The sequence below is a fragment of the Laetiporus sulphureus genome (assembly GCF_001632365.1).
Source record: "Laetiporus sulphureus 93-53 unplaced genomic scaffold LAESUscaffold_2, whole genome shotgun sequence".
Lineage (NCBI taxonomy): Eukaryota > Fungi > Basidiomycota > Agaricomycetes > Polyporales > Laetiporaceae > Laetiporus > Laetiporus sulphureus.
In genome coordinates this window covers 918,917-933,722 of record NW_024468511.1, presented here as the reverse complement: position 1 = coordinate 933,722, position 14,806 = coordinate 918,917, and the positions used below count along the sequence as shown (strand labels likewise).

The window sequence follows — 14,806 nt, the reverse complement described above, 5'->3', positions numbered from 1 at the left end:
ACCATGATGTTGTGAACTCCGTGTTGCAGATGAACTTGGGAGGCACCCACGACGGCGGAATTCACTAGTTGGTGGCAGACGATCCGGCAGTAACGCGCGTTAGGTCCAAAACAAGTTAAGGAATAAAAGTACAATTTGAACAGCATACGTAACCTCAGTGAATCTTAGCGCTCATAGTGCTCAGCGTCTGCGGTTTAGCGTTCGTGACCAGCGCGTTTGTCACGTCACGTACTGGCATGTTCAGTCGCGTGGGCTTGAGCACAACCGGTATTGCGCGCTGACTTGAACGCTCTCAACACAATTATACCACGATGTCTCATCCTCAGCAAGCACAACTCAAGAAACTTTGCGCCAAGGGCGAGACCCTTGCAAAGGCGCAGGTATTGCTACATGCTGCATCCATGAGAACTGGACCAGGGACAGGTTACGCTCTCCGCGACGGACGCGGCTGTCTTCCTGCAATCTGCGCGTATATCGCGTCTGAAGAGTAAGCATAGGTTGCGTACTTGACCTCATGCAGAGGAATTGACAGCCGTGCGACGCTTAGGCTGGGCAACGCCGACGTCTCCGAAAAGGTGGCTCAAACCGCATCCTGCCTCGCACCGAAAGACTTCAAGGCGGCCCTGAACGCCGTTCGCGCTGCGCTTGCTTCCCAGACTAGCAATAACGTGGAAGAAAGCTCTGCACCGTTGACTTACGAGGATTTGATTGTGGAGAAGGGGCTCGGGCGAAAGGCTTTCATGGCAGGCTGCATGCGGGATGTCGAGAAGGCACTGGTGGCGAGCCGAATGTTGCCTAAGGAGCTTCAACTCCCATGTGATGTGACTAGGATTGTTGTGTTCGGATGGACGTGCGAGAGGCTACTCAATGTGAGTGATGGTCTTCCAAAGGCGACCGACGGCACTGCAAGTGGGAGTGGCTGATGGGCACTGCTTAGATCCGTGGGGTGCGCCGCGCGAAGCTCATGCAGGAATTCGAGATTCCACGGCGGGACTACGAAGACATCGTGGACATGCTCGAATCGTCCTGCCAAGCCATCGCGCAGGACATCAATCGACGAGTCGCCGAGCTTGTAGACACTGTAAAAGCACTACGCCAGGCATCTTCCGCAACCCCCAGTGGGACGACCTCTCCAACCAAGTCGCCCACCAAACCTTCTCTGAGGGAAGCGGCCGCGAGCGGCACATTGGCCTCGCCCACGAAGGCATCCACCCAGAAGCGCAAAGTTGCGTTTGCGAGGTTGGATGTTGAAATGGATGAGCTGGACCTGTTGGACACGCCCTCGAAGCGGCAGAAGATGACCACCTATGCTAGCAGAAGCAAAATCGCTCGTGATTTGGCTTCACCCGCATCTGACCGAATACCAGCGCCTGCATTCAGACCAACAATATTTCCCAATGCACGGGCCTCGTCGTCAAGAGATACTTTGGGCCTTTTAGGAGGCAGTGTATCCAGTGCAGGAGCTCGCCAAGAGCGCGAACAGCCCGCATCTGAAAACGTTGATGACGAACGAGATCAGTCCGAAGCTGCGGAAGACTACTCGCAAGTCGCTCCCTTCCCTCTTATCCCCGCTTCAACGGCAGATCCGCGTACTCCTAAGAGGCGGAGGCGGGATCCACAGACGATAGAGACACCCCGGAGTGGGACGCGCGGTCGAACTGTGCGTGCGCCGTCACCGATTCCAGAGCCGGCGTTGCATGCTCGCTCCCGAAGGTTCCGGCCTGTATTCCTTGATCAGGTCCAGTGGTTTGCTCGTGATCCGAAGATCGAACGGGAGTGGAAGATGGTAGATGGGAGGAGGGGAGTCACGGCATGAGTGCTGTAGTTTTAGTTGACTCTCAGTTACAGTGTATACCCTTCGCGTTTCTCTTGGTTAATCAACAGTTAGGCATCGAGGTATGCTGGAGGGTGAGCACAACATCGAAAGCAAGAGGTAATTTACAGCTGATATAGCTGGTACATATGTGAGAGCACAAAGATGCGAAAGCAAGAAAGCAAGGTACTCATACGTTGGTATAGATCCTCTCTCATCAAATCCATTTCCCACTGAACAATGTCAAAATTGCATCGCCAAAGCTGCAGAGTAGAGGCGCCTATAGGAATTGTTGATCATGAGCCAGATGGGTATGATCGCGCAGCTGTTCTCAAAATGATGCGTCAATGTAGATCCATGAGACAGACATGACAGACTCACATTGCATGCATAGACTGACACCATGTGTTCAGTGCAAGGCGAAGTTACGTGCATGAAAGACACTCACAAAATAAATGCAGAAGTGCAGCAAGTTGTCCGCATTGACATACCAGTTTCCAGTGAGCCGTTCGGGGCAGAAGATCATCCATCTGACAGAATATGCCACTATCAGCTTCCTAATCAATGGATCTGGAGCAGTACACACCCTCTGTACAGTTCTGCAGTACTCAGCACCATGACCCAGTAGTGGCTGGTGGGATCATCCCGGGCGAGTTGCTTGAGGCTGTAGTAGCACGTCGGCCCCGCGCCCAGGATGGTCAGGATATCCAGCGAGGCAATAATCGGATGATAGAAGCCCCATTACATGTCGGCATGACCCTTCCCTAGCACAGAAAGCTCAAGAAAGACATGACATGCATGTCGCTCCGTAGACGTTCACACAGCTCAGTGAACTTGTCACCGAAGGTGGTGCTCAACTGCCAGCTGCCCATGATCAACAAGGTGAATATGTAGTGTTTCATCGCGCCACACGCCTGTGTGGCGAGAATTAGTACACCGTAGCATCCCGTAGTCGTCTACATACCAGCCAGATCCAGGTGAAGCTGTCCTGCCAGCTCGCTTTCATGTGCGACGAGACGTACGCGGCCATGCCGATAACGACGACGAAACCGAGGGAGTACGCCAATGTCTGCGTGGGTATCGGGAGGGTATCAATTGCGGACCACATCTCTGGATGGACGACGATGTTGGGAAGGCAGGCTCAAGGTGAATGGCGTGGAAGCCGAAGTTGGTGGGCGTGGGCATCCCAGGCTGGATGCCCACGTGTTACGGATGAAGTCCTGGCACAAGCCCCAACGGAGACTCCCTTGATAGGAGCCATTCAAAGGGCCTTCAGGTGGTGAAACCTGAAGAGGAACCTGGGAGCAAGGGGGTTATTGCTAGTGGCATGACAGGCGGCATTGCTTAATTCCTGAGGCAGCATTGCTATAAATAGCGGTACAAGGGGTCCCTACAAGGCTTCGGCTAGCTCCGATGTCGTTACCCACCTTCGATCATCGTGATTTTCCGTTGTGATGGCTGCTCTGTCACAGACTGTTCACCTTCCCCGAAGTTTTGCTCAGAGCGCATTCGCATTCAAACGTCGCTTTATCTGGTGTTGTCGCATATACCGCGCCGTTGCCCCATGAGGGTGCCCCTCACAGACCCAAAAGAAATTTGAGGACACCGGTTGAGCTGTGAAAGAGGACAAATGTGAACACCGGCACGGTCGAACTGGCGCGCACATCTCTCACTCTGGGAGTTCTCGGATGACGCTTAGTACCACCCTCAGTGTATGGACCGCATACCCGGGACCCTCCAGGCTCTGCGGTCGATGCCATTCCCGTCAGGAACTACCTTCAATCCTGATGGCAACGTAGTCTCTCGCCCTACTTTACTATGTCTAGTACCCTTCTTCTACAGCACGATCAGTTCAAACGTGTCTAACTCTTCGCTGCATTTTCACCAAACAATGCATGCTTTTCGAATTTGGTGGATCGGGACTAGGCCTGCTTTGTTCTATCATTCTCGGTATATACTCTAGTTCCCTCGAATCTCCTCTGACCGCAGTTTCAATATAGTGTCTATTTCAGCAGTTGCACATCCTATGCATATCGCTTTCTTTTTTTCAACCGCTAAGGAGGGAGCCAAAGCCGTCATGCTGTTCTGGCGGCGCTGTCAGTTGAAAATTATTATCCATGCTTTGAGCCCCAGCACCAAGGCATCGCACCACTATATCCGATAACGATCCTCTCAAAACTTCTATCTTGCGCAGACACTTTGGATCTTTTACGAGGCAGCGCATCGAGTACAGGGACTCGCCGAGAGCATGAACGGCCCGCATCTAAAGATGCAGCCGACGAACAAGATCAATTCGAAGCTGCGGAAGATGACTACTTGCCAGTCGCTCGCTCGCCTCCTATCCTCGCTTCAGCAGCAAAACCGCGTACTCCTAAGAAGCGGAGGAGGAATTCACAGACGCTAGAGACCCCGGAGCAGGACGCGCGGTCATACTGTGCGTGCGCCGTCACTGATTCCAGAGCCGGCATTGCGTGCTCGCTCTCGAACGTTCAGACCTGTATTCCTTGATCAGGTCCAGTGGTTTGCTCGCGATCTAAAGATCGAACGGGAGCAGAAGAGCGAGGAGGGGGGGGTTCACGGCGTGAGCGCTGTAGTTGCAATGTGTACCACTTGCGTTCGTCTTGATTAATCAGTAAATATATGAAAGCAACAACAGTAAGACATCGAAGTTCGCTGGAAGGTGAACACAACACCGAAAGCAATAGGTATCAATTTACAGCCGATAATAGCTTGTATAAATGGGAGAGCGCAAAGATGCGAAAGCAAGAAAGCAGGGTATTCTGGTAGATCCTCTCTCACTGATATTATTTCCCATTGAGCAATGTCCAAATCGCATCACCAAAGCGGTGAGCTAATGCCCTCCGTTCCGGCGAGCAAAATTAGTTCTTTTTGGCCCTGGTAGCGACCTGCGCTACACGAAGGGAGCGAGCAATGTGTCGATAGGAATCGATCATGAGCCAGATGGGTATGATCACCCAGCTGTTCGCAAAATGACGTGTCAGTGTAGATCCACGAGGCAGACATAAAGACTCACATCACATTCATAAACTGATGCCATGTATTCAGTGGAAGGTGAAGTTACGCAGCACAAAAGACACTCACGACCAGATAAACCCAGAAATGCAGCACGTTGTCCGTGTTGAGATACTGGTTTCCTGTGAGCCACTCGGGACAGAATGTCATCCAACTAACAGAATATGCCGCTGTCAACTTCTCGATAACAGAAACAGACCTGGAGCGCTACTCACCCTCCGTACAGTTCCGCAGTGCTCAGCACTACGATCCAGTAATGCCTGGCAGGATCATCCTGTGCGAGTTGCTTGAGGATGTAGCAGCACATAGGTCCCGCACCCAGGACGGTCAGGATCTCCAGCGAGACAACAGTCGGATCAGAGAAGCCCCAGCGCGCGTCGGCGCGGGCATACTCCTTCCCTAGCACAGAAAGCTCAGAAGAAGATCTACACGTCGCTTCGAAGGTACTCACACAGCTCAGCGAAGGGACCGATGCTGGTGTTGACCTGCCGGCCGAATATGGACAGCCAGAGGAAGGAGCCCTCGAAGGTGAAGTGGATCATCGCGTCAAATGCCTGCGCGGCGAGAGTCAATACACCGTGGCACCCCGCAATCATCTACATACAAGCCAGATCCAGGTGAAGCGGTCTTGCCAGCTCGCATTTTTGGGAAGGAGCAAATTCGACGAGACGTACGCGACGATGCCGACGACGACGACGAAACCGAGGGAGTAGGCCGAGCTCTGCGTGAATATCGGGAGGGTATCAGGTGCGGACGACATCTCTGGACGGACGTCGGCGACGTTGAGAAAGGTGAATGGCGTGGAAGTTAGCGGGCGTGGGCGTCTGTGGGCGTGCACGACCCACGAGCGGTCCGATCATCGCGTTCGGTCCGCGCGCGGTCATTTCCATTGTGGCTGCTCTACTGCGCTCCGAACCTCACCGTCGCCTTCCGCGGAATTCTGCTCAGAGCGCATTCAAACATCGCTATATCTAGTGTTGATGCATATACCTCGCCTGCTGCTTCATGAGGGTGCGCCTCACGAATTCAAAGTGATATCCAAGGGGACCGGTTAAGCCGTCAACGAAGACGAATATGAATACGAGCACGCGGTTGAGCCGCTCTCGGAGGACGCAAGTTAGTGCTACCATTATATGGGCCACATACCCGGGATGCCTCCGGGCTCTGCGATCGGTGAGGTCATTCCCGTCAGGAACAACTGATCAGGCTTCGGACCTGATGACGACGTAGTCGCTCGCCCTACTTTGGTTCGTCTAGTGACCTAAGTACTAGTACGACGCGATTAATTCAGGCGTGGCGTCTTCTTCGCTGCATTTTCAACTCAAACAATGCATGCTTTCCGACCTTTATTGGACATGGTTCGAGATTAGGCCTGCTTTAGTCTAGCCATCGCCCTAAGTACTATCATTCTCGGTATATCATACTCCAGTCCCAGGCCTCGAATCCCTTCTGACTGCAGTTTCAGCATAGTGTCTATTTTAGCAGTTGCACATCCTATGCAAATCGCTTTCTTTTCTTCAACCGCTAAGAAGAGACTCCAACAAAGCCGTTACCCTGTTCTCGCGCCGCTGTCAGTCGAAAATTATTATCCACGCTTCCAGCCCCAGCGCCAAGCTGGCATCGCACCACTACATCCGATAACGATCCTCTCACAAGGTGTCCTATCTTAGCGCAATGTTGTCACGTTGCAGTGGAGGTGTCTTACTGGCCGCTAAAATCCCGCTAGCAAAAGGGGCTTCGGTCTTCCTAACTGTATTTATCCCGTAGGACCGGCAGGTTGGCATGCAGCGCAACTTGGTGAGTGCGATTTCATCGGCTGCCAGTCCCGTAATTTATCGTTACGTCACTGCGATCGCCCCCCTTTTGACGCTGACGCGCTCATGTGTAGAAATGTACATACTGCTTTCTCGGAGCGCTGTCCATTTGGCATGGCCACTGGGCCGCGTGTTTGGGCTAAGTTGACTCTCGGTCAATGAATCGCCGAGAGCCTGTGTGTTGCTAACAGTCGCTGGCCAGGAATGGTAGCATCTAAGTAGCGTCGATGACTCCGTTTGAAAACAAATCGATCGTCGCGTAACCTGTGACCATTGCTGCCGTACTCGCCCATTCTAATTCTGTCGACCCCTCAGGCACCTGGCGGGCAGTATATAGACTATGCCTCTGACGAGGATAGACGAAGTCCTCCAGGCATCTTATCAACTGCAGTCTGCTAACTTCTTGTCTTCGCAGTTTCTTTTCTCAGCAAGATATAGAGGACACCGACGAGGTTCGCGATGCATATTTGAAAGTGTCATTGCATCTGCTAACGAAGGTAGAAGACGTCATGGGATCAGAGTTGCCACTCCAGGCCGACTACATTGTCGTCCGAGTACTCATCATCTGCCTACAACTGGTGGCCCCTCTAAGCGTAGCATATATGCTGTTAAGCTACTATGCTGGTTACTGGATTTTCTCCAAGTGGCTTGGGTGGTATGCGTTGGCGGAGATTGCTTTCTATGTTTTCGTATATCTTCCTCGACAAAGGCTGCTACAGAAGGTGCGAAGACCCGTGGTTTACGGGAGCGAGATGAACTGACTCCTCGAGCAGCCCGCTATTTTGCCACCAACTCCGTCAAGCGAACAACGGCGAGCCCTTTTCAACAAATGCCTGCCGGACCTCTGTTCGGCAAACGGGCCCAAGGGATGGCTCTATGTTCTGCACAAGCCAGGAGTATACATATCACGGGAAAATCTAGTGGACGTTCTCCTCCTTCATGTTTTCAACGCAAGGCGCGAGGATCTGCGTCCAGAGTGGAAGGACGAACTTGAAGAGTATATCTCGCGAGTTGAAACTACCACTGGCCATAAATTTGAAGACAAGCCAGGCGCAAGTGGCAAGGGCATGATGCTCACGCTCGACCCAGTGCCTATGGTTCACAGGCCCCTGATTTGGTACCTTGTAAGAACAAAATTGTTGTCAGTGATGTTTAAGCCGCTCAAACAGCGCCTAGAACGTCGCACTTCTTGACACCTGCGTGTCCGCTGTGTTGCTATGGAAAGGATTCGAGCACTATGAGGTACATCGCCTTATACCGTGCTTCCCACCCCGAGCATCGGTCCTATTCTCGAAGCCGTCGCCTCATCCAGAGCTTGGGTACTGGTATCGTCCTCACCGTAGCAGGTCTAAGCTGCCAGTACTGTTCCTTCACGGCGTCGGGGTAAGATTGTTTGCTCTGTTTGTACTGTCTAGCTGACGAGCAGCATAGATGGGGCTCATGCCATATGTGCCTTTCATGCTCGACATTGTTGCCGCAGACCCGGATATTGGTATCCTGGCTATAGAATACCTCTCATTCAGCACACGGATTTCCAAGCCCATTCTCGAGCGACAAGCTATGATGGATGCAATCCGACAGATCCTCGACCATCACGGCCTATCGGAGGTCGTTATAGCCGCGCATTCTTACGGCACCTTTGTCACCACCTACATGCTCCGAGACCCCGCACTGTCCCAGCGGATTGCAGCCATGGTTCTCGCCGACCCTGTTGCACTACTGGCTTTCAGGCCCGACCTCTCGTACAATTTCGCATATCGTCCGCCGCGGCGCGCAACGGAATGGCTGCTCTGGTACTTTGTTTGCCGCGATCCCGACATTTCGCGGGTGGTCTCGCGGAATATGTTCTTGATGGATAACAGTCTCTGGAAGGATGAGCTTGACGGCAGGAAGGTCACTGTCGCAATTGGAGGACAGGATCTGCTGCTAGATGCGAAAAAGGCGAGAGAATATTTGACAGGCGAAAAGGGGGAAGATTTCCGATGGCAGAGGGATGGGGCAGAGGTCATATACCGCACCGACATTGGCCATGAGGAGGTTTTGTTCACAGAGGGACGAAGACGACCTATGGTCGAGGCTTTGACGAAGTATGTGCGCATGCGGGAACGGGAGAACGCAGGGAAATAGGTCAGATAGCATGCATCCATGTATTATGGTTACTAACCTCACATTGAATGAGCAAATCCAGAGTGGATTCAACTCTGTTGATATTCGAGGTCTGCATTGTGTTTAGGCCCTCTTCGTCCTCTGCATCACACTCATAACCTATGTACCCATTACTGGCCGCTGTCTATCGTACTCGCAGCACGCGGGATATAAATTGTATTCAAAAAGAGCTCCCGATCAGCGCTCAGCGCTAGCTCCGGGCGCTACCTTTCATAACGCCCGGCAGGATCAAGAACGATGTGGCGGCATTTGCACCTCCGAACGCCCATCTTGATTATCTAGCCAACGAACCCACGGCAGATGTTGATCAGAGGAGACCTTGTTCACTGTTCAAATCTCGGACAAATCGATATTTTGCAAGATTATCTCTTAGGCAAGATGGATACAACGCACCAGCGGCCATGCCACTGAAGCTATGCGATACTGTAGATGTCAATGACGAGGGAATCCTGGCCCACGTTGCGCCAGCATGCGCTGCAGAGTCTCAAAACTTGATTCATAATGCGAGGGAACCTCTCATACTCATACCGCGGGGAGGCTTTCTCCTCCCGACGTTCTGCGACCTCCATCTGCATGCACCTCAATTTCTTTACCAAGGGACAGGACTGCACCTCCCCTTGATGAAATGGCTAGATGAATACGCGTTCAAAGCTGAAGAGAGCTTAGATGCAGACCCTGTTCTAGCGGAGAAGGTATATGCACGGCTCGCAGCCCGACTTATCGAATATGGAACCGGCGCCGTATTGCTCTTCGGTACGATCAATTCAGAAACAAAGTAAGAGCGAGCCATTATACTCTAAGCATACTTACACGCGTTCGCCTTGACTAGTCTGATACTAGCGAAGGTCATGCAAAAGGCCGGTATCCGAGCATATGTAGGCAAGCTATCCATGGATATTTCCTCTCGAACATCGTACGTCGAGCACACAGCAGAAGCAGCTTTATCTGCAGCACTTCACTTTTCACACCAGTGCCGTGCATTGTTCGCGGAGCTTCCGCGCCATGCACGGCTGGTCGAGCCGGTCCTGACTCCACGCTTCGTGCCTACTTGCTCGGACGAGCTGTTGAAAGGGCTAGGCGATATGTCTGCGCAGGACGATCTTCGCGTTCAGAGCCATATGGCCGAGGCACACGACCAAATGGAATGGGTCAAGCGCGAGCGTGGCATGGACGACATGGCAGTCTTCGCGAGAGTAAGCCCACCATCACCACTATGGTGCGCATATATCCCGCTTGACTGTACGATATGAATAGAATGGCCTCCTCACGCCACGCACGATCCAAGCACACTGCACCTTTCTCTCTCCGCCGTCGCTCTCTCAATTGTCGCAGTATGGCACCGCAGTCGCCCACTGTCCTCTGTCGAACGCGTACTTCTCCGCGAAGCCGTTTCCGCTTCGCGAGGCGCTGCAAGCTGGCGTGAAAGTCGGCTTGGGCACGGACATCGCAGGCGGTTATGATATCAACATTATGAGCTGCATGCGGCAGGCGGTCGCGGTCTCCCGTATAAGGGAAGGTTCGCGAATTATGCGGGCTGCCGACGACACGACGTGGGAGCCACAAACTGACCTTTCAGTGGACTGGAAGGAGGCGCTGTATCTCGCAACCCGTGGAGGCGCCATTGCGCTAGGGCTGCCAGACGGGTGCGGCCTATTTGTGGTTGGCGTGCCGTTTGATGCACAGCACAGTAAGCGGAACCGCATCCGTCTTGGATGTTCACATCTTGACGGCTTGGCCTTGCAGTTCGACTCTTCGACGCGTACACGGGAGAGGGTGTCGGTCCGCTGGATTTTTTCGATGACAATCCTTTGAGCAAGAGAGAATTGACGACGGACATGATTGAGAAATGGTGGTGCATAGGCGATGGACGGAATCGCTGTGCAATGTGGGTACAGGGCAAGAGACTGGTTTGAAGGTATGTCGGATTCCCAGAATGTGAATCGCCCTTGCGTGGCGAGTTTATGGTGAGCAAACAATGTAACCCGGCTGGAGGTTAATCCGTTTCATCTGAAGCCGTGGTGCCCTCAGGATTTCGTGAAAACATCCGTTCGAAATGGAATTGACGTAATCATGTAAACGGGCTGAGTGGAGCGGGGACGAGTGTAGAACAAAGTCTCGAATGATAAAACAATCGAGTGCGTTACATAAGTATAAAAGAAAATGCTACACCAAACAATCGCCGGCATAAGAGCACTGAACAGCTATGGCTGCGACCCTAAATCGCTGGCCTTCAACTCCTCCCAATTTGGAAGACCGACGATGCTCGGGAGCTCGTCCCAAATCTGCTGCCGCTTTGCGAACACGTGTTCACGAAATGCACGGTGACAAGGATGGCAAGCGGTTGGGTCTTCAGCTAATTGATCGACGGCCTGCACCATGAAGTGAAGAGGGCCCGTCCTCGCCAGCCAGGAGCGCGAAAGCACATTCGCCAGCCTTGAAAAGACACTGTAACAGTCGCCCTGTCGATTTGTACACATTGCGCCAGCTCCGGGAGCTGTGTCCACGTTCTGGACGAATTCTAGCATCAGGTCGATCCGATGCTGGAACATCAGAGTGTAGTCCTGCAGATCCTGCGCAGAGAGCTCAGGAGAGGGACGCGAAGGGTGCTCCACCTGCAATTTAGGATGATCCCCTCGCGTGATATCCTGCAGTGGGTAGAGTGAGAGGAAGTACAGCGCCGAAGGGACTAGAACTTGAGCATTGGTTTCGCGAGCAAGCTTAAGGACGTGAAGCGGGTGCACATATGGGTACGTCAGACCGTCCACTCGATGAGAGTCGAGAGCCATCTGCAGCATGGCGTCGTGTCCGCGAAGTGTACAGCTCCATGTTTTGGAGAGAAAACGGATCGCCTGGGATCGAAGATGCGCAATGAAATACTTGTTGGAGAGACGCAGGACGCCTGCGACATCGTAGAAATCTCTTGCACTGCGGTTCTGAAAGGAGCTGTAGGCACGAATGAGTGGAACAGACAGGTTTTGGTTGGGGGTGGGTGGTGCAAAGTAGCTACTTACGGACCGTCGTATAATGCCTTGATCAGGTTGCTTAGATCGGCAGGGAGATCATACATACGAACCAACTGACAGCCGTCCACTGTCTCGATATATTCTGACTGCGAGGGAGGCGGCAGCTGGAACATGGATTGGAATATCTCCGAGTGTCGCGATAGAACTCCCCGGTGAACCTTGAATGCGACAGTGCTCTGGTCCGCAAGTAGGACAATGTTCCCGTCTTCAAACCATGGTTCCCCACGTTCGTACTTGATCGCAGTCTGTAGCTGCATATTCGATGCCGAGGTTTGCCCGACAAGACAAATGTCGCGCTGTGCCAGCAGGCGATGGCAGTTGGGGGGGGGGGGCCAAGTTGGAGGCCAAGATGCACAGGGCCACAGGCGCCCTCGATAGACACACCCATCACTGCATGTACCATCACGAAAGCGACATAGCCCGACTGTACTCAATTGTTCGCTCAGAACCATCTACATCGTAAAGCTTGCCTATTGCCCCTGCTGCTCGCATGTCTACGCCAAACACATCGTTGTCTCGGGCGTCCTCTCGCGCGGGTACACCGATATCGTCGCCGTCGCGTCTGGCACCCCCGCAAGTGCAACCTGCGCCTTCGGTGTATTCCCGAGTCTACAGCCATGGGACAACCTCAACACTGTCCGTGCCGACCTCAGGTCATCCATCTTCAGAGCTGTTAGCGGTCGGACGACCCGAGCGTGTCGAAAGTCGAGTTCATAGCTCGAGTTCATCTTCCCTGAATGTTGACTCCTCCGTGGCTGGGAGCATGCTCATCGAGGATCCCGATCCAGACTTGGAGCCAGCTGATGGAGAGGCAGAATCCCATAATGAGAGACACAATTCGCATGCGGAAGATGAAGAGTCGAAACAGCAACTCCGCGAGCAGCTCAGACACACTCTGAGCATGCGGGAGCCTTCGGATGGTTAGTGTTATGGCTCACACGACTTCATTCCATTCACACCCTTTAGAATCAGTGCAGCAGAGCAGTGCTCGAAAGGGAAAGGCGGTAGAGACTGATGACGTGCCTCACACTCCAGGTAGGAAGTACTGCTCCCGGGCGGGATACATCTCATGAGTAAAATATGCAGTGGACGACTATCCTCCTAGACAGTACTTTGTCCTGACAGAAGCAGGAAAACCAGTGTTTGTGAGGTGCGCATCGTGTAACTCTCAGTGTGATCTGCTGAACAGTTCGGCATAGTCAAGAACAAGACGAATCCTCTGAGAGTCTGACATCTACCATTGGAATCATGCAAGCGCTAGTGTCTGTCTATCTGGATGACGGAGACAAGCTACGCTGCATAAATGCCGGCAAAACACGCATCTCTTTCCTCCTGCGTCCTCCTTTATACTACGTCTGCGTGTCGTCTTGGGGAGAACCTGAGTCTGTGGTAAGCTAAAGAAGCTTTGGTCGATGTCCAATCTCAAACTCTGACGTTGGCGAAGAAAGACTCGTTTCCACCTTGAATATCTACATCTGCAGATCCTCAGCGTCATTTCGGCAGAGCAGTTGCGGCGTATGTTTGAGCGACGAGCCAACTTCGATTTGCGACGACTTCTAAGCGGTAAGCAGTTTGACATTGAAGTAAAAGTTTATCTTCGCACCTTACGTTGAGCGTTGCCTGAAATAGGGGCAGAACCATTCATGCATTCGCTATTGGCAAGGTTAGAATGGGATCTTGCCATGACCACCTTTTCATTGCACTGTCTTAAGGTGGAGCCTGTGCTGCGAAAGAGCATTGCGGATGTACTGGTGCCGACATCCAAAATCAAGGTAGAGTAACAATAGTGCAATTACGGCGGCAAAGCCTCATCGATTGCCTAGGATATACTGTACGTGATCCTGATAGCTCAAGAACGAGTTATCACACTGGTCAGGCCAAAGAAGCATTCCATACACCCATCAGGTACGAGCTCCTCTACACCCATCTTACTGTATCTGCGGATTAGTTGCTGTCTTTTTTCCGAACAGATCTCCATGTTCTCATCAATACTATTCACGCTCCCTCCATTGTCAACTCTTCCGCGGCTGCCTCCTGGCTTCCTATCTGCCTGCCAAAATTCAATGCTTCCGCGTTCGTCAACGCATACGTGATGTTTCTGCATAGAGAAAACGAACCGTCAATATCACCCAGGTCGAGCAAGAGTGACAGCCAGAGTGTCTCTGCCCATGATGATGAGCAAAGACCGGACAATACAAGTGCAAGTACCGGTGCAGAGGTGAATGTCACGCGCAAACTTTCACCTGAGGTATGCCTAGTTTCTGTGAGCGGCAGTGCGAACTTCGAAGCAGTTCGGAGTTGGTGTGATAGCATTGCGACCGTACGTCTCACGACCGATACTTCATTTACGATTCTCACGTCTTGTAAACAGCGTTTGAAACAGGACGGATTGTTCAGAGCTCTCGTCGATGCAATAGACCGAGGCAATACTGAATACTCCGTTGGAGATCTTGGCATCCCTGGTTTGCGTCATTTTGTATACAAGTCCCGGTCCCATGTGCAAGTGACAATGCCGCTTTATGAGGATCCTTATGATAAACCAAACGAGAAGCGACGGTGAGGAGATCGCTCACACTTCTTATACGATGTGCTAACCAGCAATCCTATGTTGTAGGCTCATCACTCTCTATCAAACGCTCTATGACGCGATTCATGCCAAATCAGGTCAGGCCAGTACGCTCAAGTTGCAGTACCTTCGTACGGAGCGAGAGGGTGTGATGGGCTGGGTGCGGCTCTTTCACCCTGATCTATCCGATTCCGCTCGTATTGACGGGCCTTCGTGACAGATTACACAGCAGTACGAACTCTACCTTGCGCTGTCTCCGCTTCTACCGAAGAGTGCTGTTATGAACGCTGCCAATGCGGTGGCGCGCTGGGTGCAGAAGGAAGAGAGGCGGCTGTTCTTACTAGACGCTCCGGTGTTCTAATGTTGTTTCATCCAATTCGTTTGCGTAGTG

At 52.5% G+C, this 14,806-nt stretch overlaps 8 protein-coding genes across 8 annotated transcripts; 4 read left to right on the top strand and 4 right to left on the bottom strand.

Annotated features, from left to right (window-relative positions):
- The first annotated feature begins 281 nt into the window (after positions 1–281).
- Positions 282–1,896, top strand: LAESUDRAFT_808977 (uncharacterized protein). The gene is made up of 3 exons (XM_040914108.1): positions 282–487; positions 548–869; positions 938–1,896. Exons 1-3 carry the CDS (start codon positions 312–314, stop codon positions 1,814–1,816), a joined length of 1,377 nt encoding a protein of 458 aa, XP_040769728.1. The 5' UTR covers positions 282–311; the 3' UTR covers positions 1,817–1,896.
- Positions 1,897–2,577: 681 nt separating this feature from the next.
- Positions 2,578–2,921, bottom strand: LAESUDRAFT_754590 (uncharacterized protein; the record flags this gene model as incomplete). The annotated part of the gene is made up of 2 exons (XM_040911901.1): positions 2,578–2,727; positions 2,778–2,921. 2 exons carry the CDS (start codon positions 2,919–2,921, stop codon positions 2,578–2,580), a joined length of 294 nt encoding a protein of 97 aa, XP_040769727.1.
- A 1,454-nt stretch (positions 2,922–4,375) lies between these two features.
- Positions 4,376–5,657, bottom strand: LAESUDRAFT_670394 (Emopamil-binding protein). The gene is made up of 6 exons (XM_040905433.1): positions 5,451–5,657; positions 5,298–5,400; positions 5,062–5,245; positions 4,916–5,000; positions 4,848–4,861; positions 4,376–4,792 (listed from the first exon to the last, which is right to left on the bottom strand). The coding sequence occupies exons 1-6, from the start codon at positions 5,604–5,606 to the stop codon at positions 4,693–4,695; spliced, it is 642 nt and encodes a 213-aa protein (XP_040769726.1). The 5' UTR covers positions 5,607–5,657; the 3' UTR covers positions 4,376–4,692.
- A 112-nt stretch (positions 5,658–5,769) lies between these two features.
- LAESUDRAFT_720061 (uncharacterized protein) lies at positions 5,770–6,180 on the bottom strand. The gene is made up of 2 exons (XM_040907745.1): positions 6,119–6,180; positions 5,770–6,019 (listed from the first exon to the last, which is right to left on the bottom strand). The coding sequence occupies exon 2, from the start codon at positions 5,974–5,976 to the stop codon at positions 5,818–5,820; it is 159 nt and encodes a 52-aa protein (XP_040769725.1). The 5' UTR covers positions 5,977–6,019; positions 6,119–6,180; the 3' UTR covers positions 5,770–5,817.
- Positions 6,181–7,169: 989 nt separating this feature from the next.
- Positions 7,170–8,787, top strand: LAESUDRAFT_733939 (uncharacterized protein; the record flags this gene model as incomplete). The annotated part of the gene is made up of 4 exons (XM_040910465.1): positions 7,170–7,382; positions 7,434–7,784; positions 7,837–8,043; positions 8,092–8,787. 4 exons carry the CDS (start codon positions 7,170–7,172, stop codon positions 8,785–8,787), a joined length of 1,467 nt encoding a protein of 488 aa, XP_040769724.1.
- Positions 8,788–9,081: 294 nt separating this feature from the next.
- LAESUDRAFT_720056 (Metallo-dependent hydrolase) lies at positions 9,082–11,176 on the top strand. Its single transcript, XM_040907744.1, has 6 exons — positions 9,082–9,199; positions 9,256–9,601; positions 9,656–10,019; positions 10,081–10,513; positions 10,570–10,790; positions 10,855–11,176. Exons 1-5 carry the CDS (start codon positions 9,127–9,129, stop codon positions 10,737–10,739), a joined length of 1,386 nt encoding a protein of 461 aa, XP_040769723.1. The 5' UTR covers positions 9,082–9,126; the 3' UTR covers positions 10,740–10,790; positions 10,855–11,176.
- On the bottom strand, positions 10,668–12,174 carry LAESUDRAFT_808972 (uncharacterized protein). Its single transcript, XM_040914107.1, has 2 exons — positions 11,838–12,174; positions 10,668–11,769 (listed from the first exon to the last, which is right to left on the bottom strand). The coding sequence occupies exons 1-2, from the start codon at positions 12,104–12,106 to the stop codon at positions 11,028–11,030; spliced, it is 1,011 nt and encodes a 336-aa protein (XP_040769722.1). The 5' UTR covers positions 12,107–12,174; the 3' UTR covers positions 10,668–11,027.
- A 165-nt stretch (positions 12,175–12,339) lies between these two features.
- On the top strand, positions 12,340–14,776 carry LAESUDRAFT_641919 (DUF254-domain-containing protein; the record flags this gene model as incomplete). Its single annotated transcript, XM_040903701.1, has 11 exons — positions 12,340–12,521; positions 12,555–12,769; positions 12,936–12,999; positions 13,049–13,238; positions 13,298–13,412; positions 13,479–13,621; positions 13,673–13,754; positions 13,820–14,169; positions 14,221–14,405; positions 14,464–14,575; positions 14,636–14,776. The coding sequence occupies 11 exons, from the start codon at positions 12,340–12,342 to the stop codon at positions 14,774–14,776; spliced, it is 1,779 nt and encodes a 592-aa protein (XP_040769721.1).
- Positions 14,777–14,806: the final 30 nt, after the last annotated feature.

Excerpts from the sequence above, each read along its gene's own strand:
- LAESUDRAFT_808972 (XM_040914107.1), bottom strand. The coding sequence starts at position 12,106 with ATGCAGCTACAGACTGCGATCAAGTACGAACGTGGGGAACCATGGTTT. Across the intron at positions 11,770-11,837 it reads AAGGCATTATACGACGGTCC|CTCCTTTCAGAACCGCAGTG; the intron begins GTAAGTAGCTAC and ends TCGTGCCTACAG.
- LAESUDRAFT_808977 (XM_040914108.1), top strand. The coding sequence starts at position 312 with ATGTCTCATCCTCAGCAAGCACAACTCAAGAAACTTTGCGCCAAGGGC. Across the intron at positions 488-547 it reads GCGTATATCGCGTCTGAAGA|GCTGGGCAACGCCGACGTCT; the intron begins GTAAGCATAGGT and ends TGCGACGCTTAG. Across the intron at positions 870-937 it reads CGTGCGAGAGGCTACTCAAT|ATCCGTGGGGTGCGCCGCGC; the intron begins GTGAGTGATGGT and ends GGCACTGCTTAG.
- LAESUDRAFT_720056 (XM_040907744.1), top strand. The coding sequence starts at position 9,127 with ATGTTGATCAGAGGAGACCTTGTTCACTGTTCAAATCTCGGACAAATC. Across the intron at positions 9,602-9,655 it reads ACGATCAATTCAGAAACAAA|TCTGATACTAGCGAAGGTCA; the intron begins GTAAGAGCGAGC and ends CGCCTTGACTAG. Across the intron at positions 10,514-10,569 it reads GCCGTTTGATGCACAGCACA|TTCGACTCTTCGACGCGTAC; the intron begins GTAAGCGGAACC and ends TTGGCCTTGCAG.
- LAESUDRAFT_720061 (XM_040907745.1), bottom strand. The coding sequence starts at position 5,976 with ATGGTAGCACTAACTTGCGTCCTCCGAGAGCGGCTCAACCGCGTGCTC.
- LAESUDRAFT_670394 (XM_040905433.1), bottom strand. The coding sequence starts at position 5,606 with ATGTCGTCCGCACCTGATACCCTCCCGATATTCACGCAGAGCTCGGCC. Across the intron at positions 5,246-5,297 it reads CGGTCCCTTCGCTGAGCTGT|GGAAGGAGTATGCCCGCGCC; the intron begins GTGAGTACCTTC and ends TTTCTGTGCTAG. Across the intron at positions 5,001-5,061 it reads ACTGCGGAACTGTACGGAGG|TTGGATGACATTCTGTCCCG; the intron begins GTGAGTAGCGCT and ends ATATTCTGTTAG.